A 25440-nucleotide genomic window follows, 5' to 3' on the forward strand; every position below is an offset into this window, starting at 1 on the left:
GCAGGCTTCTCGTTCAAAAAAGTCACCATACCGGAAGTTCAAAAAATCATCACATCCCTGAAACCCTCTAACTGTAAAGGTGACAGCTGCCCGGCTCAAATCATAAAAGATGCAGCCAGAGAGCTCTCCCCCTTCATCACCAAACTCATCAACCTATCCTTCACCAGTAGCTCCATCCCCAGCAACTTAAAACAATCATGGGTTCTCCCCCTCCTGAAAAAACAATCCCTCGACCCGGCCACACCCACAAACTACAGGCCCATCACCACAGTCCCCTTCCTACTGAAAATCCTGGACAGAGTCGCCTACATCCAAATTCAGGAATACCTAGAATCCAACCAACTGCTAGGAATACGTCAATCTGGCTTCAGACCTCAACACGGAACTGAAACCGCCATTGTTGATCTCAAAAGCCAGATTGATGAAATTAAAGACAAAGGCAATGCTGCTATCCTACTCCTCCTCGACCTCTCAGCGGCCTTTGACCTGGTCAGCCATGAGGTCCTCTGTAATCACCTTGCCACTGCACCCACTTCTCCTCCCCTGCCATCACATGGATACAATCCTTCCTGGCTAACAGAACCATACAAGTCTTTTCCACCACAGCTGCAGCAGACCCCACCCCCATCACATGCGGGGTCCCACAAGGTTCCTGTGTATCCCCCACTTTGTATAACATATTTACAAAGCCCCTATTTGACCAACTGGATCATCTGGGTGTCACCTACACAAACTACGCAGATGACACCCAGATACTCCTCACTATCTCCGGTAATTACCAAGAAGACTCCGCCCGGATCAACAAAATATTCTCCATCATTCAGGCATGGATGGCCTCCCATGGTCTCTGCCTGAATGATGAGAAAACAGAGCTCCTAATTGTCGGCTCCCCCAACACTCTAACTAAACTTGACCCTTGCTATAATAACATCACCATCGATGGTCATCCCATTCCCATAGCCAAAAGCGTAAAAACCCTGGGTTTCTATCTAGATGCCAACTCCAACTTCAGCAAACACAGCAATATGTTCGCCTCAGCCGCTGCCTATACCGGCAAGCTCATTAGGGCCAGCAGACCCTTCCTATCACCCAACAGCTGCCTCACCCTTGCCAGGGCCCTAATACAATCCAAACTGGATTACTGTAACAGCCTGTACCTAGGCACTAATCAATCCGTACTCAATAAATTGCAGGTAATACAAAATAACGCCTTACGCGCAGCCCTCAACATACCCAGACAAGAGCATATCTCTGCCACTAGGAAAGCCTGCAAATGGCTTTCCATACGCCAAAAAATTGATCTAAAAATCATCTGCCTCACGTACAAAGCCCTCAATCACCTAGCACCACCTTATCTAGCTCATAAACTCACCCTGAAACCTGCCACCAGACTCACCAGATCCTCCAACACTCTTTGCCTACTAGTGCCCAGGTTCCACCTAAAAAGAGCGGGAGGGGTAAGCTTCACAGTGCTGGCCCCCCAACTCTGGAACTCCCTACCGCTTAACATCAAAACTGTCGAATCCTTCCAGATCTTTAGGAAGCAGGTCATCAGATGGCTGTTAAACAAAGAATAACACCACTAACTCTACACCTGTGCGGATACTGGCTTAGACACTGTATTTATTCTGAAAATTGTACATTGTACGCACTGCATATGTTCTGTTTATTAACCACTGTATATATATGTATATATTATAAACCTGTACGAAGTATGCACACTGTAACCATATTCTTAAGCGCCCTTCTACCTCCGGGTTTGGAGCGCCATACAAATAAAATAAACAAACAAAACAAACAAATAAGATGCTTGTATGACACCCATCCTGAAAAAGGAAACACTAGACCCTGGGTTAGCAGGCAACTAGCACCCCATTACCAATGTCCCTTTTCTATTAAAAACTTTGGACAAGGCGGCCTACCGATAGCTTCAGAACCATATGGACAAATATGGCCTGTTAGGTAAGCTGCAATCCGGTTTCCATGCTGTGCATGGTACAGAAACCGCCATACTTGACTTCAGAACAAACCTCTCGGTAGCATTTGATCTTGTTGATCATGCCTTGCTGCTCGAAAGGTTGGAAAAAATAGTACATGTTTTCCGAACCTGCTCTATTCTGGATGGCATCTTTCTTGGGGTCAAAGATGGCTAGATGGTCCTCCAAGGGTTTTCAGAATTGTTGACTTGTGGACATCAACAAGGGGCATGTCTTTCTATGTCCTTGTTCAATCTGTACACCTGCCTGCTCTTTGATCTCCTGGACAGTGCCGGCATTAAATACACCAACTATGCTGATGACAACTAGGTGGTCTTTGAGCTGATGGGTGACTATGAGAGGGACACACATTTAATTAATCAAACATACAACATGATTCAGGTGTGGATGACACCAACATCCTGGTGTTAAATAGCAGCAAGACCAAATTCATGTCTGTCGTTCAAGTGAGCCCTTAGGTGAAAACACTCACAAGTCCATTTAGACTCAAGCCTAAACATGAAAAAACATGTGATGCAAATTAAAGTCTCTTGTGCCTGCACGACAAAATTAACTAAGCAGATCAAACCTTACCTATCACCTGCCAACTATTGTAACAGTCTCCCTGTAGGCACTGAAGAGAGGGTCCCACGAATGCTCCTCCTCACCCCCATGAACATGATGGCCTGAAGAGCCAAGAATTCATGAAATCACTCTTTTTTGGACAATCCCCAAGTACACCACTTACTGGCACGTATGCAGAGAGGTGTCCCCTCAGACAGCCATTCCAACCATATCCAGTGCATGTCCTTTCAGATGCAGGTGGCTCGACAGTGATCTTGGATGCAAACACTATAATGGACTGCATTCATTAAATGTCAAGAAAATGCTGGGCCGACATGACTAGTGAGACCACAATGTAGCAGCGTTAGTCATGAAGAACACTTGCAGGCCTGCACAGCAGTACACAAACACACACTCATATACATAAAGAGCATGCTTACACAGTTCTGAAGACAGAGGACAGATACATTTATATACAGTCAAAGGTTTTATTATTTTTGTTATTAGCCAAATGCATTAACACTGAAACGCAGGGCAACAAGAGATCCTGAGCAAGCTTGCAAATGCTTATGGCAACTTACCCTATGGAACTACAGGAGTATATATGTAGACCGGTAGGACCACGTACTACTAACTTATAGGTAACATAGCACCGTATGAGCATGTAGAAATCACATTATAAGTTTAAGGAAAATTACAGAAGGCCTAAAGTCACAGGACACCAGACAAGGTAACAAGGCTCAGGCTGCACAAAGCGAAGATCAAGCTCACAGCCAAGGTCAGAGGTAAACAGGTGCGTTCCAAGCTCCAAGCAAAAGGGGGCCAGCTACAGGAAAAAGAATAAATCCTCATAAATGCAAACCCAAAGAGCTCGATTTTGTAGTCCACAACCACGTGATGCAGCAGCCGAACTAGACAATGGGCATTCACCCATGGTGGGAAAACGAGTCGTTCTCAGCAACCCAGACGAGATGGGAAACAAATGTTGCAACGTGGATCGCACTCTCATAGGCCAAGGTGGTGCTACTCCCAGATACAATTGGGACACATAGTCATTTCACATCACCTTGAAGACGTGCACAGAGGGCTGAGAACCTACTGGGTTCCAGGCCTGGGGAGACCAGATCTAACCAATCAAGAGACAGAAATCCAAGGGTGGATGGCAGAGGGCAAGGGCCAATAGTATGTCTATGACCCTGCAACAATGTAATAGATAGTTTCTTGGGGATGGGGCAGGTCAGCCACCTGACATGCAAGCGCTCATAGAATAACCTCTATCTGGGCTAGCCATAGGTGATACCACTCTAAACACCCAATCAGTAGGTTTTTCGGGGAGGGACGCAAAGCTGTGGATTGCCTCTTGGGGAGTGGAGAAGTACTGGAGAACTTTGATTGTCGTGTATGATTTGTAAGGAATCATGGTGGCAACAGTAAAGACAGACACAAGTGATCGCAGTTCAAGGGTGTTTATTGAACTTTTTAATGGATGAGATAAACTCCTAAACTAAACCTAAATCTAAGAATGAAGCAAGCTACGACCATCAAATAATAATAATAAGGCAGTTCTAGGGGCATCTTGTCAAATAAAAAGGGACTATACTAAAAAAAAAAAACTTTTGGCAATCCTTACTGCTAAATTACAAAAAGAGTGAGGGATAATGTTCACCAGAGAAGAAAGAAGTGTTCACAAAATGAAAAGTCAGGATAGTATGGCTGGGTCTCCCTTCCCCGCGTTTTAAGCACAGTTCAAGGTTTAACTTCTGAGCACGGCACACTTCTGGGCCTCATCAGCACGAGGTTCACAGTTACAGTTTAATGATATCAAAAAATATCTTTCCTGACAAAGTCTCCAGCCTTAGAAGGCCTGCTGATTCACAACGACAAACAAACAAAGTTATCTCCGTAATCCTGCACCTTGGGTGATTGCTATTCACCCCAGGATCTCCCTCCGCCGGGCTCATATCCTCCTTGCAGTTTGGGGCCTCTCTGTCTGGTTGACTATGACCTTTCTTTAACACAGTTCATGTATTGCTCATTTTCATCAGAAAGCAGGGTTTTCCTTTTCCTAGTTTTCATTCGGCATCCCTCTGTCGGGTTCACACTTGCCTTATTCCACACTTCACAATCTTATCGGAAAGCAGGGTTCCCTTCCTCTAGCTTTCCTCTGGCAACGGGTCAGAGACTTTCGATTGTACAAGGGATTTAGCGTGACCCTTGTAGGATCGCCACCCCTTCTTAGGGCCTTCTGGTTCTTGTAGTTTCAAAACCGGTCAGAGTCTTTTGAATGGGTGCCCACGTGTGCCCGGACCCCCCTGCTCCTGGACCTCAACTGGGCTTTCTTTAAAGTTCAAACATACACACAAGTTATTTTTCTCGCGTTAAAAATGTTGCTACTCGCAATTTTGGGCTCAACACAGTACTGTTTTCTATTAGCTCCTACCGACTCACCGGCTGTGCTGAACCCATTGGCTTCCCTGATCTCTGGAGTCAAGGATAGTGCCCCGTACCCAGCTTGCTTCCCACCCAGCTTTATTTATTAAGCAGCTGCCTGTATTTCCTGGGGACAGTGTCCTCCTCTGAAACTTTACTCAGCGCTGGGACACACCCAGATTCATGGGTCCTCCCACTGTAGAAGCAGTAACTGAAAGAGCGATCAGTTTGGAATCATATGAACAACGTCAAGCCCTATAGAGCTGTGGCCTCACCTGGCAACAAGATCGACAGGACCAACGATCATCAGCAAGAAGAACAAGGAGATCATTTGGAACCAGCACTGTCGAGCAGAGGACACACAATGGTTCCTCGCTCACAGGCAGCAGAGCTAGGGCAAGGACTTCCTACCCATCCAGAGTGAGGGAACACTGTCTGTTATTTTTCTCTCTATATACATTCGCCGTAAAAGTGTGACTGTTCTAATGGATAGTTTTTCATGCTTCCCAATGGTTCACAACCTGATACTTTTCAGAGCCAAATTGTCCACTTCATACGAAGGTCCAACATATTCCTAGCACGTCCTCCTAGTGTGTACTATCATGTTTTCATAGCATATTTGGCCCAAGCTTACCCACAACTCGAACAAGGAAACCCATCTGTCCTTGCAGTACTTAGAGACCCCAGAATTAGAACTATGTGGGAACAGCTATTTATATTCACCATGACGGACTACATGATCCACGGGGCTTAAAACTAATACAACATTAATTATTAACACGCAGTTTTTGCGCATTTCAGGCAGGCAACTGATAGCTTCAAGCTGCACAAGGATCCAGCAGTACAGGTAAATGGGATAAATAATAAAAAATAAGCTTATCTTGTCGTGTCTTTTATTCCCAAGTGGGGTCTTTGCATTTCTCTTTTGGCGAATATCTCTTGTGTCTAGTGAAGCCGCTATATCTTCTACGAACATTACCACAACCCCAGCAACTGGAATGACCATGTCAGGTAAACAGGAGAGCACTGTAAGCACGGTAAGGAGAGGTAAGCTCAGTGCTGAGACAGACACAGACAATGTAGCATTATGGGCATCGGCCCAGCTTCATTGTCTACCCAATTGAGCAATTTGGCACTTGCATCGATTTCTTTCAGGCACTTGTCATTTTCTCTTTGCACTGTGTTCACTGGTGATTGTAGTAGGGTGTGTGCCTTCCATCCTTCCTCTTGTATATACTTGGCCATACACGAAAATCTGTTGTCTTTCCCAACATCCTGGTTCTCCTCCTATTTCTTTCACCACCATCTTCTGGCATGGTAGTTTCTTTAGTGTTATTGTTTTCGTCTCTCCTTTCTGCGGGCCATCTGTTATATATTGTGGGTGCTCATTCAAAGGTCTCTGTTAGGTATTCGATGGAGAGTGAATATTGTGAACTGTGAAATTGATGTGGTCCTGCAACGGGTCAAGCTAAACCTTGTACACATTCTAAAGTCTTCGATAGCTAATACGAACTGCAATTGGTCCAAGCCTGGCTGAGGGAAACTACTTGTGTAAAAGGGATCTGAGCCCCGCTGAGTGGGATCCGGGGTGAACCGTGAGTCACCCGAGAAAAGATATTCTATAAGCATTTGAGAAGAGGATCTGAGCCCAGAAGAAGGGGATTAAAACTAAAGATTGTCGTAGAAAAGGGATCTGAGCCCGGCTGAGGGGGATCCAGGGTGAAGAGGGAATTGTTGACTTGAATATTTTTAAAGGAACTATTGGTTTGTTTTGGTACATCTAGCCCTCTGAATTAAGAGACTTTGATAATTTAAGAGACTGGGGCACAGAAGGCCCTGATGTTGGTAATGGAACTGTGTCCTCATGCCGAAGAAGCCCAAGTGTGTGCTATGCTGGAGTTAACCAGTTAACCGCATTGTCCCATGCTGAAAATGTGGGGGAGGGAGGCTATTTTATAGCTGGGTCTATCTGCCAATAATTGTTCATCATCATGTTGCCATCTCTAATCGCCTAAGCCCCGAGACCAAACATCCAGCTTTTGAATCTGTATAATAATGATATCTTTATGACTCTGGTTCAAAGGGGACAGCTTTCCTCCATCGACTTCGAGTGAATAGGAATTGTCCTGCTCTTCCAGGTCACGTCTGCAGGGACCACGAAATGGAGTTCTCCTGTCTATAAATATGAGGATGTTAAGCTATATTACTTGCAAGTGCCTTATTGCCTTGGTAAACTGGAAACCTTCTGTCGCTGCTTGTCCTTCCTAAGGCTGCACACAGTGCCTGTGCTGGAAGCTCTATCTTCTGCCTTTAGCTGAATCCGGCTGTCTGCCTTTCCCTGTGGTCTGAGATTTGCCTTGCTTCTCCATTCACTTCAATGCAGCTATGTCTTCCATCTTTGTTCGTATGACCGTCCATGTAACTCGCAATTAAGCGGGTGCAAGATGATTGCACGTATTCTTGGTGTCTTGCTGTTTCCGCTTAGCAAAGGATATATATATATATAAGTATATATATATATATATAGGTGTGTGTCAGTCCTCTATCTGCGTGAGTCATAAGCATTTGTTTCGTGTCTAGCAGCAATACATTAAAAGTGTTTGTGTAGCTTCGTGCACAGATGCCTATATGCTTCATGTCTAAATGCATCTACATCATGATGTCAGTTGACTTGTTCGATCGATGACAACTCTATCCCCTCTATATTGTCATTCAGGTATGGTTTGAATGGCTCTCTGAGTGAATAACGTGTCTCACATCTGTGATACATCGGCGACGATGACGATGGGCCCAGGAGTAATGTACATCTCTCATTTCTCTGCCTTCAGGGTGCCAGTCAGGTGGGGGTCACGAGGGTCACACTTGGACTTCCGTCTTCAACTATGTTAGTCAGCCCAGAGATATTTACACTGGTTGCCGGTCCACCATTGCATCTCTTACAAAATGCTAACATTAACACACAAATGTCTGGCAGGGAAAGAACCTATATACCTGATGAAAAGGCAGCAGAAGGATGCGGCCAAACGTTCTCTTTGCTCAAATGGCCTTGATAAATTACATTATTCAAGACACAAATTTAACAACTTCGGAGGCACTAGCTTCGGCACCTCTGCCCCAAGCATTCCGAACTCTATTCCACTGGAATTGAGAACCATTCCAAACCTTTTTAGTTTTAAAAACAGCTATTAAGACCTTTCTTTTTTAACTCCAAAGATTAGATTCCTTCTCTTGGATCTTCTGAATAACCAAGATTATCTGCTGATTACTTTTCTGTGACCCTGATTCCTCTCCATTATATTGTGAGCGTTCTGTCTCCTGTTATTTGTGTGCACTGAAGCCTCTGGGCGTGCTGCGCTCTACAAAAACCTTTTAATAATAATGATCCATTTTTGCTGCATTAGCATGGAGCACTGGTAGTCAAACTTTTTAATGCCGAGCCCTGCCCTCGAGTAAAACTATCTTTGCCAAACCCCACCAGGATTAAAATGATTGGTGCCAAGACCTACCTAGAGTACACACTTTGTTCCAAAGCTCTCCCTAGATACCATAGCCTTACTCCCTTTTTGAAGATCCCCGGCCCCTCCTTGACATGACATTCTTCAGGGCCACCCCAGGGGGGGGGGGCAGCAACCCCTCAGTTTGAAGAACACTGGCATAGAGTTTAGTGTTGCATTGGTGTATGAATTGGTTTTGAGCTGAAATACAAGAAAATAGTAATGTTTTAATTTATCGTTAAGTCAGTGCCTGGATCCGTCGTACGGGAGCCTGTTTGGTCTGTAAATGAGATTTAATTCTGTATTCTGTTTTTATTGATGATTTGTATATTTGCACACATTCAGAACAAAAGCTGCTTCAAGGCACTGCACTGAGGACAGGAGAAGGGATGGGTAGGGGTTGGGAAAGGATTGTTGGAATGTAGGGGACTAGACAAACTCAATCAAAGTAAGTGTAAAAGCAAACATTCCAGGTTACCAATTGCATCATGGAGCAGCTACAGAAGGAGACCAAAAAAGTTAGGGAATATTTGTCTGAGGTGGACAGGGAAGAGACATAAAGTTAATTCTGGGGGCCTGAGAGTAAAGGCCAGCTTTGGGCAGTTTCTTGACTCGCTTGTCATTAATCTAATTTCTGAAGCTATAGCTCAAGTTGTTCCACTTAATAGATCTTAGGGCTGTGTGGCGAGCGAGAGATGATTACCATCCTTTATATCGGAAGGGAAAGCCGAGTCACAGGAGTCGGGGTGGGCTGGCTGTTGTCCCGATGTACCCCCCCCAGAAGGTGTAAGAGGCGATACTCTGAGGTTCCTTGCTGCCTCCCATGGCGTTAGTGATAATTTTCAGTGCAGTACTGCTAATAAAGAAATTGAGACTGTGTAAACTACAAGTCCCAGCATCCATTTCTTAAAGAACAGATTGGGCCTCATTACGGGGCCGCCGGATGCATGACAAATTACTGAAGCCTGACTTCCCTGTGCCACTAGGCTATTCCAAGTCCAAGGGCCGAGAAATCAGGCGCCGGTAATTTCGTTAGTCCCCATTCCCAGAGTGTCCCATAGGATTCTATGAGAATGGGGACATGGGAGCACCGGCACTGTTAATAATGGTGCTGGTGCTCCCGTGAAAATTCTGCGGGCAGATGCCGTCCCGCCCAGCAGTTCTGACCTGTCGGGCGGTAGGGCACCCGAACAGCAGAGATATAGTGTGCCGGTCCGGACACAACGGTGCCGGTATGCTAAAACATAAACAAAACATCAGGATAAGCTATCTGGAGACCATGAACTCAGATTAACCTTTCGCGGTACAGTTTGGTTAAAGACGTGTCCGGTAATATCTTTGATAAAATTAAACAGTACACATTCTTTCCTGGTGCACATCTGCGAGCACGGTCAACTTTTACAATAAGTGAAGCATACGCAGGTGGAGAAACCAATGTTATTTTTGTTCGCTACTCAATTACAAATGCTTGCTTGCCCGCTCCAATTGTTGAAAAGAAATGTTTACATGCACCCCAAAATGCAAGCCTAAATAGAGTTGTTATGGTGTGGATGAGAGAATGTTTGTGGTGAGGGTTCCAAGACCAGACAGTGATGCGTGTCAGTGTCTGTTCTATCTGTCCTATGTAAATGTTCCTGAGAAGCTAAGCTAATGCAACTTAAGAAGATGCTAATAAAACTTAGAGCAATTTACCATGAAGACTAAGGAGGTCACTTTGTTTCACTGGCGAGGAGGATTTGTTCTGAGAGGTTATGGAGAACCTAATGCAAAGAAAAAGAAACAGTGGGAAGTTGTACGAGACTGCTGACGGCTACGATGGCAGAGACAGTCGTGGTGAAGATGGTTACCTTCAGCAGAGATGGCGTTTGGAGCTGCAGAGCTCTGCATGACCCAGCGTCCACTGTTGGAGTGGTCACGTCAGAGGCTGCATCTGGGAGATGGCGATCAAATGGAATGTTCAAGCGGAGTTCATATCCCAGAGTTGTTTCATTGTGCTGGCAGAATGGCGTAATGTGATAAGAAGAAGAGACTGTCGAGTAAAGTACCCTACAACATTGCTCCAACGTGAGCAGGAAGTCGGGTTTCGACAAGGAAATTAAGAGTACATGGATACCGGAAGGTCGTGAAGGTGAGCCTGAGGAAGGAGGCGTTTCGCAGGAAATGGGAGCCTGCACAACTTGCCGCCCCGCTCAGGGCTACGGTATCTGGAGGTACTGTAATGCGATAAAAAAAAGGGGGAAGATGAGGGACGGACATTGGTTTCTTCATGCATTACCTCACAGCAAAGAAGCCACGGGTTATAGGGTGCCGACAGCATATAAATACTGGTGGTAATTATATGTGGTGCAGTAAAGATGCGCGCACTGAACATTTGGACCCTGTAATGTAGCCAAGGGGGAAAGCAGTCTGACACAGAAGAGTAGGCCGTGTCGGAATGGAGAGGCCATGTGTGAAGAAGCACAGCGCAGAACGAGCGCAGTCTGCATTTGTTCTGAAGAAGGTGAGCAGCCTGCAAGAAGTTAGAAATGGAAGGAATATGCCGTACCGGCATCGAGATAAACATGCATGGAATGCAGGGAAGAGCAGTGAAGTGCTGTGTACCTGATTTACAGACATGGCCAGTATCCTTTGTGCAGTCAAGGAAAATGTTTGCTGCAATGAGACATGTAAAATGTTCATGAGTTGATTGCGAATGCTTTAATGTGGATGATGCACAGTGCAAGTGAAGTGCAAACGAAGACACTATTTTGGTGTGTTAAAATCTGTCAATTTCTCAAGGATTTTCGGATTACAGGTGCAAGACACCTGAGGACTTCTAGGAATTAGAGTCATTAGTTGAAAAAATGAGAGGTGAGGAATGTGCCAAAGTCTGTGTGAAGCTGAGAAGAAGATCTAGTTTTAACCTTTTGAGGATTTCCAGAGTTAGAGCGAGTAATCAACATGGACTTTTAGTTGTGCAATTTTGAAGTTTTGAAGTGAAGAATTAATGTAATTAACAATGTCTCCTGAGAGGTATGTAGGCATAGTGTGTGTGGAAAGAGATGTTTACCCAAAAAGTTTTGGGGGGGTCGCGCCTTCCATGTGGTAATGGGTGCCTATTGTTCCACAAGAATGGAGGGTAGCGCCTTCCATGTGAGAGTGGGCACATGCGTTCCACAGAGTCGGGGGGGGGGGGTTGCGCCTTCTGAGAGTCTAAGTGTGGGTATGGTGTCCTACAATGTTGGAGGATCGCGCCTTCCTACAAAGAAGTGAGTGAAGTATGTGGGTAAGGTGTCCTACATAACAATTAGAGGGCTGCGCTTTCTGATTGTGTGAGTGTGGCTATGTGATGTCACATGGACTGGATGGTCACGCCTCCAGTCGGAGAAGTGAGTGTGCAGAATGTATCTGTACATGTTAGGGATGAGTTTGCCAAGCTTTTGAAGAGTGCTGAATGGTAGGCAGCAACCGAACGGAAGGGGGGACGCCCTCCGAGCACGGATGAGGAGTATTTTGGGGGAGTGCTTCCTAACATTGTTTATGATGTTTAACGGGTCTCGGGAAGATAGCTCAGCGGCAACATGCTCGCCTTGGAACCAAAACAACACAGAGCAACACAAGTTCGATTCCCAGGTCCGTGCTTAGAAACCTCTGGGTATTAAGCGCGATATAAATAACCCATCATATCATGAGAGTTGCATCTATCCTTAAAAAGATGCATGGTTGTTGTGTTCCCCATGCATACCCTTTTGTGATCCTGTGAGTGTGGGTAGAGATGGAGATGTTTTGTGATGTGCTTTATGTGTATGTGGTGTCTTTGGAAGAAAGGGAGATGTGTTGTGATGTGCTTACAATGTATGTATGTTCAGGATGAGCAGAGAGAATGTTGGTGTGCTGCAGAGTAATGTTTGGGTGTGAGTGTTGTGTCAAGGTTCCACCCTGAGTCAGTTGGGAGAAGTCAGCCTGGGTGATGGGACCCAGTGGTATGCTCTGTAACATCTTGAAGAGACTTATAATAAAGCTTAACTGAAGGAACCTACTTGAGTGTCCAATGAGGCTGCTTTGTTTCAAGAGTGCCACCATGTTTTTGTTTTCAAATTTCTTTTTTTTTGTTACTACTCTCTGCGGATCAATCACTCAAGGGTTTATATTCTTTTATGCATATGTTTATTCTTTGTTTCGTCCAATGTCGCTCTAGATTCACAGTCAGGCATTTCATGTAGCAGACGCCTCGCACGCCGGTCTAGCGAGAAAAATAAATGTGGGAAAGTTGGAACATATACCTAAAGATCAACCATCTTTGTGCCTTTCTCAGCCATCAGTGGCATAGTAAAAATACACATAAAACCGTTAAACTAAATTGATTGTTTTGCATATCTTGCTTTCCTGTGAAAATCGTCTGCGCAATTGGTACTTTATCATGATGAAGCTCTGCCAGCTTTCAACAGTCCACCTGTTCACGTATGATGGCGCAGTACGTACATGCATAAAGAAGGTACAAGGACATTACAAAGCACAGAACGCAGAGGGGGGGCTACCTCAGTGTGAGTTTGCAGTAAAATGAATCAAAGCGGGCAGCGGGGTTGCAGGGCGGGGGTGGGAGGTGAGCAGGGAGAAGATAAGAGAAGAAAGCCCAGTCTCTTGTTGCAGGTTGAGCATCATGCAAGCCCGCTAATACAGAATAATTAACACGTGTCGAGAGAGAAAGGTGGAGGGGGGCAGTCAGGTCCACATCATGGAGTGAGGAGAAAGAGAACATCCCCACCTTCAAAAGAACGAAAGCTGGAGGCTCCAGCTTCCAACATCTAGTGCCCAAACACTGGAATGCCTTGCCCACAGCACTCAGAAATGAAGCTTCATACGCAATCTTCCGTAAAGCTCTTAAAACTAAACTGTTTAATTAATCTGTAAATGTCACTAGCTGATTTATACTGTAACATTGCTCCAATGTAACCAAGGAACATACTGCCAACCCTTTCTTTCAACCTGTAACTCTACTGTGTGTTTGTATCATCACTGTAAATGATTGTCTTCAATGTCATTTTTCTGTACTACTCTTGCAACTAAGTAAGATTACTGCAACAGCGCCACGATGTGCGCTTTACAAATGTAAATAAATAAAATAAATAAATATATTCAGGACCACAGGGGAGAGTGACCATGGGACATGAGAGAAAAATGCATGAAAAGATGAACAGTGAAAAGAGATGGAATGGGGAAGGCACCCTTAGGGTATGAGCAGTGAGAGGGTGAAAGAATTGATCAGGCCGAATTATAGGCAGTCTGGGCTAAGATGAGACCCTTGAAAGAATGTGAAAGGGCATTTTTATTTTTGGAGCTGGTGTGCAATCATTCAAGAATAGTTTTTATACTGCGCCAGTTCACCACCATAGCGGACACAAAGCGCGTAAGCCAGTATAAGCCACACAAAGAGAAGTATTTTATTTCTGAATGTTTGATACATGCGCACATTTGAGTTTCCGCTGTCCTTTTTCCTATGGCTTCTTAAACCCCTTTTCTTAAAATGATATCTCTCCCACAGGTTCTCTCGTATCACGCTTCTGCAGCAGAAGAGGAGACGAGGGAGCTGCAGGTAACAGCGGTAAAATATATTTATTTATATACAAAATATTCAGTTACAATCTTGAATTGTTAACCAATGTCTAGTTTCAATTTTCCCAAATGGTTGTTTTGCTTTTGAGTTTGATGGTGGCATGGCCCTTTTTGATCTTGTCTGTTTGTTTTTTAAGTGTGGGCCTCTTCACCTGAAGTACGTTCTAGCTGTTGTTGCTTTCAATGTGGGTGTTTATCTGAATGAACAGTGCTGTGGAAAAATATGTGTTTTACCCCAAACTCTCGTATAAGGTTATCTTCTTAAACGTGCGACAGCCTCAACTGCGTCACTGGCACACACCGCGGGCCTAAAGAGGATTTGGCAGGCAAGTTCGCCTTCCTCCAGCTGTGGCCTTGCTATTAACTGAACGAGGCCTCCTTCCACGCTCGAATTCTACACGGAGAAAAAGGCAAACCACCGGATAATATACTAATAGGGAGAGGAAAGTGAAAGCACGTGTGTAAACAGACCATAACAAGTGCTGCCATGTGGGATTATATGCGTGTTTCAGTGCAGCTGGCCAGTCCAGCACCGATGGGTAGCTCGCAGGAACACAGTGGGGTGGGTGAGCAGATCACTGCACTGCAGTTCACTCCATGCAGTTGCCAGTCAGCGTGACCCACTGTGTGTAATGAGAGAGTACTCCCCTGTGAGTTGGGCAGGAAGGCAAAGCAAATAGCCTCTGTCTACTGGGCCCAATGTACAACTGGAAATCCAGGCTGCAAATGGGTTTATGATTTCTGAATAGCAAATAGCACCAGGTGTTTGCTTCCAGGAACAGCACAGGCTATTGTGGCACGATCAGCTTGGGGCAGATAAGCCTGCATATCAGGTAGGAGACTAATAAGGGGGTAGTTAGTTGAACTGAGGTGGTGCTGCCACGGTGTAACAAAGTCCCAGGGTTCAGGCTAGAGCAGGGGTCTGCAACCTTTGGCTCTCCAGATGTTTTGGGCTGCATCTCTCCACAGCCCTAGCCAACATCGCCAACAGTGAGATATCATGGGTTCCATAGACCAGACCATCAGGCGAGCCCCAGGTTGCAGGCCCTTGGGCTATAGGATAGGCTGAGAGAGCCCCAAAAACCAGTCTAGCCATCTACAATAAGGTAGATATATTGGATTTGGTGCTGCTAGTAAACCATGTGTCTGCCCCATTTCCAGTTAAGGTGGGAGACCCAATAGCTCAGCTAGCAAGCAACTAATCTTTTCTCCCCGACGCCAAGCATTTTCAGGGAATGGCGGAGAGGGAAGAAATGATTTGGCTGCAGACAGCCAAGCACCTTCCCCAGAGTGGCCAAAGAATTCACCCTGTCCCCAGAACACAATGACCTGTCACTCCTGAATGCTTTAACTAAAGTACAGACCAGAGAAGATGAAACCATAAAGCCGGCACTGTTAGATGTCACACACAATAGTCTTACTGCGTTGGAAGAAGGCCAAAGAGGATGTAATGTAAATAAATGTATTAAGCGCATGCCAAGGCCAAAAGGCATGTGGGCACTCGAAGCAATAGTAAGCATACCCCAAAAAATGTCCCTTCTCAGAACAGAGTCTTAAGAGCTCTACGGAAATCTGATCCGGAATCTCCTGCAGGCAGCGAGGGAGCGAGTTCCACAACATGGTAGTCTAAGACCGAAAAAGAGGGCCCTCCTGCTCACATTTTACAAAAGTTCTGAACTTGCAGCAGATTAGCAGAGGCTGAACACAAAGAGCATCAGGGATCATAACGAGTCAGGTTGGACTGGTGAAAAATTGGCCCGGCGGAGAAAAAAAGCACGACGTGCAAAGCAGAGTACCTTCAATTTTATATGACTTTTCAACAGAAGCCAATGAAGCTTAACCAGTAAATAAGAGGCAGAGGTTGAAGCCACCAGCTATCAATTATTGTTCTGACCACAAGGCAGACAGTCTAAGGCTTGACCCGTTCACACTTCCGGTCATCAGGTTCCTGCAAAATCCTAGCTGCATGTGCTAGAGTTCCATGAGCCTGGAAATGTTCAACACACCACACGGTTCTATGAAATCTGTTGCATGTGCCAGACACTTCAAGGTTAGATGTAGGATGGACACCTCTACAATACCTGCCAATTATTGAGGTACCCATTTTCCATCTAGGTATGAACATGATGGGGCCCTTAAGCCCCCCAAGGCCAGAAACTGATAATATATTGGCAGTGTTTGACTATGCCACCCATTACCTTAAGGCCCTCACTATGAAGAATATGTTGACACCACAAATTCTTAAAAACAAAGTTCCAAATTATTCCTGAGTGGGGTTCCCCTCACAAATTCTAATGAACCTTTATGTCCCATGTAATTGTTTGAGTCAAAACCATCCTCATCTTGAAACTCTCCAACCCTCCATCTATAGCCCACAAACAGCTGTCCCAGTGGATCAATGTAACCAAACCCTGAAAGTTCTCCTGAGGAAGATGGAAGATGTAGATGCAAACATATTTGGATGACCTACTTTGCTGGGTCCTGTTGCTTTCCGCAAGACCACACAAAGATCTACTGGTTTCTCCACGCCTTAACTGGTATATGGAAGGGTACCGTGTGATGTTTTGAACATGCTTAGGGGAGAGCTGGGAGATTCAGGAGGACACATAAGAACACTGCTAAGTTTCTGCTGAAGACCTGATAAAGAATGGCATTGGAGCAAGAACTAGTGAATAAACACTAGCAGGAAGCCCAAAATAAAATAAAAGTGCAAATCAGACCACCAGACCCATCTACAAATGTTTCAAGTGGTGGATCAGGTCTTAGTATTACTGCTGACATCCACAGAAAACATTTGGTTCAGAGGCACAGACCTCATCTCTTTACAGCTGTCCCGAGTGACCACAACTACACAGTACAACAGATATTGGAAGCAGATTTTAGTAATGTAATACATGAACTGGAAGAAGGCCTGGAGGGATGCAGAAGGCCCTGCTGTCATTGCAGCACATATGAACATTGGACTAATATATCGAGTCTCTTCAATACTCGACTCAGAAGAAACTAGAGAAACTTAAACCTTATCAGTGCCAGGATCTCCAAAATTGCCATGATCATTTTACATCCTTTCCAAGAAGCCATGGACAGTAAAAGTATTTTACCATCATATCCACATGCTCCCAGGGAAGTCAGTTTGTCTTTGCCCATAACGCTCATCTGAAGCACGCAAACCGGTGTTACAGGAAAGGGCTGAAGCACGCTGATCGGTGTTACAGGAAAAGGTCCAGAAATGTTGGACCCGAAGAAGACTGATACCCTCATGAACTCATTGGGCATCACTGATTGTGCTTGTAGGAAAACCATATGGCAAATGCCATTCCTATACTTGCTTTGAGAGAGTAGGACAACGTAAATTGTGTCTCCACAGCCCATTCCTAGCCAAATATGTCTGAATAGTTCTGTAGCTAGAGGGAACTCTGTAAACATGCATATGAGAACTCACAGCACTGATTAGGGTGTCATCATGATCTCTTCTGAAAAGCCTGATGTTAGGAGTGTAAGGCCAGCCCTCCTTAAAAGTCCAGTTGACACATCACCTCAGCCATAGAGTGACTTTAGTAGGGAGGAAAGTGCTTGTGGGCAAAGGCGAGACTTCCATCTGCCATTTGTTCATGGGGCAGCTGCAACGGGACTCTATGGGCCTCATTACACGGATGGCGCTAAGGGATTACCGGCACCGGTAAGGGCACCGGTGCCGGTAATCCCTTAGCGCCACACTACGAGGTCCCTCAGCGGGTCCCGTCCTTAACGTGTGGCCAGACCACAGGTTAAGGAAGGGACCCGCTGAGGGACTTCAGGGCAAATAACGGTACCGCTAGTAGCGGTACCGTTATTTGCTCCTTCCCCATTCCCATTGAGCCCTATGGGGGCTCAAATGGGAATGGGGAAGGGCCTTGGTGAATGGGGAATTACCGCCCCGCCAACCTTGGAATGGGGTGGTAATTCCCCCATTCACCAAGGCTGACTCTGTAAAATACAGGCAGCAACCATGGTGCTAGAGGCGCCATGGTTACCGCCGTTCGTGTAATGAGGCCCTATGTGTTAGACAAGGTATCCAAGATTTGGTTTGTAAGAAGGCAGCCTGTATTCCACCTGCTTGTCCTCTCCCCTGTTGGAAGCCTGATCAGCGAAAGCTCTCTGAGCACATCCAGGACGCCCAGGACTGGGGAGAAGTAACGTGAGGGGCAGTGGCATGGTGTGAACCATTGACAACAAACAATTGTGCCATAGAGGGTGGTATGCATATTGACACCTCGGACCGCAGGGCCATGCCGAAGTACATATGGAAACTAAAGTAGCATTTGCTGGGAATTTCGTAGGCTGGCTGCGAGTCACCCAATCACAAGGCTTGCTCACAATAAAACCAAAATGACAGTAATTATGCAATTATCAAGTCAGCAGGAAGACCTGATGGATAACAAAAGGTGGAAGGAGTATTGGAAAATTGGGCAGTCCAGACTTAGAGGCTTGCATGGAGAGTTGGAGAGTCCATGGCGGTGCAGTGAGGAGGCTAGAGAAAGAAAGGAGGTTGCACAGACGGAGAATGAAGTGGTGGAGTGTAAGAGATGCAAAAGAAAAGGAGGGAGAGGTGAGCTGTAAGGGAGAAGAAGAGGAGAAAACAACATCAGGGAAATAAGGGAGAAGAGATGTGGAGTGAAGGAGAATGTGGGCAAGAGTAGCTAAAAAAGTGAAGCGAATAACAGGGGAGGTGGTGAAGTATAAGAACAGTTACCAGGAGGAGGTGGCAAGAACAAGAGAGGAAAGAGGTGAAGGAGAGTGAAAAGGGACAAAAGGAGCAGGCTGGGATTACAATTAAGGAGCTCGTGGAGAGAACAACATGGAGGTTGAGGCTAGTAAACTGAAGAGAAGAGGAGGAGAACCCATAGTGGTGACAAGGAGAGTTGCAGAGAGCTGAAGAAGAATGAATCCAGAGGGGGATGTGGAGAGGAGCAGAGCATAGAGGGCATGTGATGTTTTGTCAATAGTATTTATAGAGCGCACGTTCACCCTAAGGCATCTTGGTGCTAGGAACATAACAAATACAGCCAGAAATGAAAAAACTGACTAAAAGAGAAGAGTTTTTAGAGACACCTAAACAGAGAATGGTTCTCAGTAGCCCTAAAACAGAACGGCAATGAGTTCCAAAGTTTGACTGCATCCACAAAGAACGCCCAGACCCCCAGTACTAGATAGTTTGACGCAATGGATGGAAATAAGGCAGACTAACTGGGAGCAGAAAGCGCGTTCAGGAGAATATGGCCAAAACTTTTGTTGCAGATATTCGGCTCCCTGTCCATAAAAAGCCCGATGAACTATGCAAAGGGACTTGAACATGATCCGTTCAGAGACAGGGAGCCAGTGCAGAGAGTGCAGTACGAGCGATATATGGGCCCCATAAGGGGTGCCGTTGGCCACTCTAGTAGCCAGATTCTGGAGGAGTTGAAGACATTGAATAAGGTACAAAGGCTAGGCTAGAAGAAGAGAATTACAGTATTCCAAGCGACTAAATACAAGCCAGGTGACCACAGGGGCATGAAAGCCAGGAGGGAGAAAGGGAAGGAGGACCCTCAGCTGGAAATGGCCAGCTTGTCAATTGGCACTGACCTAGGCTTCAGAAGAAAGAGAAGAAGAAACTTTGATGCCTAGGTCTTTGACAACTGATACAGATTTTGGAAAAGGGCACAGTGCGGAGGCCCAAAACACTGGAGTCCACAGGGATGAGGCCGAAGGAGGACCAGCCACCAGCACCTCCGTCTTATCTCCATTCAATTTGAGCCAGTTATCGCTCATACTCCGACCCACAGCCTCCAAACAACCCCTAAACTGGGCAGGGGTATCAGGTGCACAGAGATTGAGTCGTGCAATGATCTGGGTATCATCCGCATACCAGTAACAATGGAGGCCATGGGAGTGGGTGAGGTCAATTAGAGGTTGCATGTAGATGTTAAATAAGGTAGGAGATAAGGCAGAATCCTCTGGAACCCGACAGGAGAGTTCAACAGATTGAGAACCAAAGGGAGAGAGGGAAAGAGATTGACTTCGGTCAAACAGAAAATATTTAACCCATGAGAGGACACATCCTTAAAGTCCATCAAGGTGGAAAGTAGGAAAGGCACCCAGTAAGCTAAGGAGGAGACTGTAGATATGAAAGAAGGGTTATCCAAGGAGGATGGCTGCCAAAGACAAGGGGCAGAAAGCTAGCCAAGTGATTGTTACCCAATTGCTGGGTGAGACTGAGGTAGGGTCAGTGACCAGCAACAATGCTGCCGATAACCTCAGGACCCCCCACAATGTTTGCCAAGATCTGAAGGCGTTTTATGCCTGGCGCACATTAGGAAGTCCAGCGCACAAGGACCGTTGGTGCCAGCCCCACACCTGTTTCACGCTGCAACTGCACATCAAGCTCTACAAAAGTCAAGCATCCAACCAAAAGTTTCAAGAAAGAAGTGTTGGGGCACTAATTGCAATTGGTTATTTATAACATGCTTAATACCCAGAGGTTTCTAAGCGCGGACCCGGGGATCGAACCTGTGTTGCACTGCGTCTTCTTGCTTCCAATGCGAGCGCATTGCCTCTGAGCTAACCCCCCAAGACTTAAATACCAAAAAGAGTTGATGTGATATTTTGATCGCTGGTTTTCAAAATCTAAGGTAGAGAGGGGATATATGACTGCCCTCCAGAAAGCCTTAATTGCTAACATTATTTTGAGTTACAATCGTGCTTTGTTCTTCCTAATCCCTTAATATTTCTATTGTTTAATAAAGATCCTTTAATTTTGAGTTGTCGGTTGACCCCCCGACCACGACAATGCTCAGTCATGGATAGAGAGGAGCCCAGAACTACACATAGGGAGGGATTTTGCGTGTTTGTGTGATGTTATTAGACTCTGTGATTGATATCCCTGCAGGTTTGTCTCGGCCTGCATGTGTTTAAAGGCCAAGAGGAGAACCATTGTCTTTGCCATTGCATGTGTGAGAGCCATATTGTATGGCTATATATCTGCAGGTGAAATACGAATTAATGTATATCTCCAAAATTCAAGTAGCGGAGAAAACACGTGTTTATGGTTAATTGCTGTCAATGTAAATTATTAGCATATTGGATGTATGACCATCAGAATGAAAATGTTCTTTTGATCAGGTATAGTTAACAATGGTATGGAATTCAGATTTTAAACTAAACAATACACAATTGTTTTATGAATAGCCAATATCTGTCTTTGTACCCAGGTAACACAGGCCTGTAGCCAAATGCAAAGACCTTTGGGTAGGTTGAAAGACATGAGTGCTTGAAAGGAAAAGGAACTCAAAAGCATTGGAGTTGTCCTGAAAAGCCAAGCAGCACAAACCACCATAAGATAGGCCTGGCTGGGCACTGCTAAGGGTGTGTGTTTTTGTGGGGACGGGGCAGGGGCCCTGGTGCATAAGGTGCATACCCAGACCCTTCCCGAGGGCACTTCCTGCAAAGACACACCAGGGAAGTTACTAACTTGGCATAATGCCCGAAATAAATACACACGGATACACACAAATCAGACAGGCACGTTATCAGCAGGCTACACTGACCCTGGATTTACTGTAGGGAAGTGATTGTTAATTGCCAGCTAGTAAAGCAGCTGAGCTGGCCCGGCTACACAAAGTACCTCAAATAGCTCAATGTAAACTTACAGCTTCCACCAACTGCAGCACACTTACATCCAGCAGGACTCCTCTAATACAGAAGGACAGTAAAGGAAACATCTACTAGACGCATGCCCTTACACAGAGGATTGGAACAGGAAGTGCGTCATCAGGTGCTGGCGCTCTCAAGAGTCAATTGAGCATGCCTAAATGCCCACAAACGGCCTCCTTGCTCTGCATTTATAAACGATGCTCTGCCCGCCGCCTCCCCCCACCTTCCGCAAGGCTTCACTACGCCATGTCAGTGCTCCTATCACGCTTAGCTCTAGTCTCCAGTTTGTGCGCATGTGCACACACATAGCTCTGTCTGATTGTACAGAGACTGAACATGTCTACTATGTAAAAAGCAACTCTTCTAGAAGTATGTACAATTCCTGTGCCTAGACCCTAGCGTCCAGCCATGATATACAGGCCTAGAAGTATAGAAGTAAGGGCATGGCGGCTGCCATAGTCCTGTTTCGCGCTGTAGGAGCAAGCAGACATTGGGCCTCATTATGACATCGGCGGTAGCCGTGCCTGTAATACAGGCACAGCTGCCGCAGGTGTCTCTTTTTCCTGCGCCCGCAAATGGGCAATTACCAGGTCATTACGGTCCTGCCGGACTGGTAATTGCCCATTTGTGGGCGCCGGAAAAAGATGCTCTCCATTCCCATTCGGCCCCATAGGGCTGAATGGGAATGGGGAGGTTGGATGCACCGGCACCGACATGCCGTGCTCACGGGTGCCGCTCTGCCCACCAGGTCCGACCCACCTAAGCCCCACCCTTAATGCGTTACATTTGAAGAAGGCATTTAATAGGGGGCTAAACCCCACCCATTTTCTCTGTGCAGGCTGGCCGCGTAACAAAGGTAATGGCGGTCTGGTATGGGCAATGTTCAAGTATGGGTTTTGGGGTTCCCCCATTCAGGCATGTTCTCCATGGGGTGGCCTGGGTCATGGCCGCGTAACAAAGGTAATGGCGGTCTGGTATGGGCAATGTTCAAGTATGGGTTCTGGGGTTTCCCAGTCAGGCATGTTCTCCATGGGGTGGCCTGGGTCTGTCCTAACATTCCTTGGTAGCCTAGGGGGTCAGCTTGTGTATGCAGGAGTGTGCCGATGCTTCTGGGCGGCCCTTCTCTGTTTCCCTGAACATCACATAGGGTGGTGGCTCTCTCCGGCAGCTCTCTCTCTCCCTTATCGGGTGGCTCGGCGTGGACTCTGCTGTGCTCGGGTCTATTCGACGCTAGAGCTGCATCTGCTGTCCTGCACTGCTGGCAAGTCTGGTAGGCAGTTGATCTTGCTGTTTAGCGTTTCTCTTCTCCGTTCTCTTCCATCTTGGTGATCTCTGCAAATGAAAGAAAATAATGGTGAGCATATTGGCAACGAAGTACGGCATGAGACAAAGGTTTCCTGCCAGCATATAAACTGGCACCAGGGAAAGGGGTAAGAGTTATGCCCCTCCCCTCCATTGCTTTCCCCCCTCATGGCAAGGACTGCCTCTGTACTGCTTTTTGGCGAGCCTCCCTCTTCCAATCCCCAGTGGTGCTCAAATGCCATGGAGTCACTCATTCCATCACCTCAAAACATCCCACAAACAAGAAAATGAGCCTGTGTCCCCTGCAACAATACCCGTACATAAATGCCAATTCCTCCCCTCTTAATATCGTGCTATCCTTTGGCCATTTACATCGGACTCCCACCCCTGCACCATAACCACCAATGTCTGCAAGCAGTCACTGGCCCTTTTGACTAAGCAGTAAAGAGCCCTTTTAGCCCACCACAACCCCCCAAGCTTACATTCTGCCATGCCAGGTCTACACAGAAATGATAACACACAATGTAGCAAAAATACTTCTCCAATTTCATAGGAATTATCCATTTTATCCTTAGAATTCTTATGGAATCGATTTTTACAAGGGAGTCAGAGCAGTTTAATTATAGATATGCAAAATGTCAGTAGAACTACAAACCCGTGTTCATGACACAAATTCGGCTGTACTATAATACTTATACAAAGATATGGCGCTAATTATCTAGAAGCAAACAGTTTTTAATGGCAATCTTCTGTCGAAATATTGATAGAATCTAGCACCTTCTTAATGACTATTTTTTAGGATATAAGCAAAACATTTTCATATGTTATATGATAGCACGTTGTTCAATTATGTACGTCGAATTATTTTATTTAGTGGACATTGATGATTGGTGAAAGGTTTGTATTAACCATACCACAAATAAAAGAAATGTAAACAAAGACATGATCAAACTGTCCAAGTTTGGGGGGAAAATGTAAGAAAGTTCAGATTCACAAAGAGATGCTAATTTGGGAGGTGGGGCATTCCTAAAAACTTCTGAACAGAGTGTTAAGACTTCAGCTGAACCAAGGTGGTCGATGGATATGTGCTTCGGCCCCCGCCTCTGTGCGTATTGGGCTGCTGCCTGTTAAATTACAGCGTTAATTATGTTAAAATGCAAAGGCTCAAGACGCTCTCCCAGGTGGGAGATTAATCAGGATGTGCCTGCTGCACCCCTTGCCCCAACTGTTCTTCAGGCCATTGCCCGATTTGCCTGCTAGCCCCTAGAAACAGACCTGCCCCTAACCACTTGAATCAAACTTCTAATTCCCAAATTTAAGGTGGCTAGAAGTTCCTAAAAGCTTCAAACATGTTCGGCAGAGAATGTTTCTGCAGGCATTGCATTTAAAGGGGAGGCTATCCAACCATCCCCCGCACAGCCCTAACATGTACACTGTACTGTGGAAGGCTGGTCAGTCCCTGCAGAATAGTGGGATGCATTTCATAGCCCCACCTTCTGCGCAAGAAATAGAAATATAATGGTCTCTATTTCTAGCTCAATTTGAGGATCCCTACCTGATGTGTGATAGAAGTGCTGAAAATACTGTTTCCAATATTTTTCTATTTCTGGGCGAGAACTATTTTATCATGTATTCCAGCGAGATTGGTACCAGCAATATATTCTTTCTCTTCACTCACAATACGTTTTTCTATTTCCAGTATAATCGAAAAAAATATGATTTCAAATACAAGCCCTTAATGACTGTCTTTTGAGCGAAAAGGTTTTTTCCAATCCGAAGAAACAGATAGAGCTTGTAAAAGAAATAGAGAAAAAAAACAGTTCACAGTTATTAGAGATTAGTTTTGATGTGACACTAGGGAGCCTAAATTGTGCTTGCAAACATTAGTGGGTTACTCAATTCTTAGGGATTTGACCATCAGATTTTCTCCGGTCACTTTTTCCGAGAGTCCAGCTGCCTTACTCAAGAGTCCCCTCACGATCCAAATAGTGTCGGATATCAGTTTATCAGCATACTAGAAACTGAAACATTTTTATAATCCTCTAGTTTGCTATAATGGATCCTCATATCTATACCCTCTCATATAGGTTACATAATAAACACGAGCACATTTTTTAATTCAAAATCTATAGATGCTCAAATCTTGAAGAACTCTTAGACCATTGCTAGACCCAGGAGTAACATCAATGCTGGCATTTGCATTTTCCAGAAGAGATGCATTCAAAGTATGATCAGGCTTTGCGTGTCTAAGGATGCCCACACCCAAAGGGTTAATCACTTTCAAAAGCTTTAAAGGACCACCAAGCACATTTTGGATGTAACATTTTATGAGCGCCAGGAGTGTGGAATGTCTTTGCACTGGACCATACTTCAATCTCTTACCTTGTAATTTGGAGCCGGTTTCTCATTTT

The 25440-nt window shown here is 45.5% G+C and overlaps 1 protein-coding gene across 5 annotated transcripts in view; it reads left to right on the forward strand.

Annotated features, from left to right (window-relative positions):
* The window catches only part of PDE5A (phosphodiesterase 5A), a 959918-nt gene that overhangs the window by 728687 nt on the left and 205791 nt on the right, over window positions 1–25440 (forward strand). For 3 of the 5 annotated variants that reach the window (XM_069630677.1, XM_069630675.1, XM_069630679.1), the window contains exon 11: window positions 13986–14045. In XM_069630677.1, the coding sequence (XP_069486778.1) occupies window positions 13986–14045 (60 nt within the window). The remainder of the gene's footprint in view (window positions 1–13985; window positions 14046–25440) is intronic. The other 2 variants (XM_069630678.1, XM_069630676.1) reach the window with 1 other exon arrangement.

This window comes from Ambystoma mexicanum, chromosome 6q, assembly GCF_040938575.1.
Source record: "Ambystoma mexicanum isolate Mex_15411 chromosome 6q, UKY_AmexF1_1, whole genome shotgun sequence".
NCBI classification, from domain to species: Eukaryota; Metazoa; Chordata; class Amphibia; order Caudata; family Ambystomatidae; genus Ambystoma; species Ambystoma mexicanum.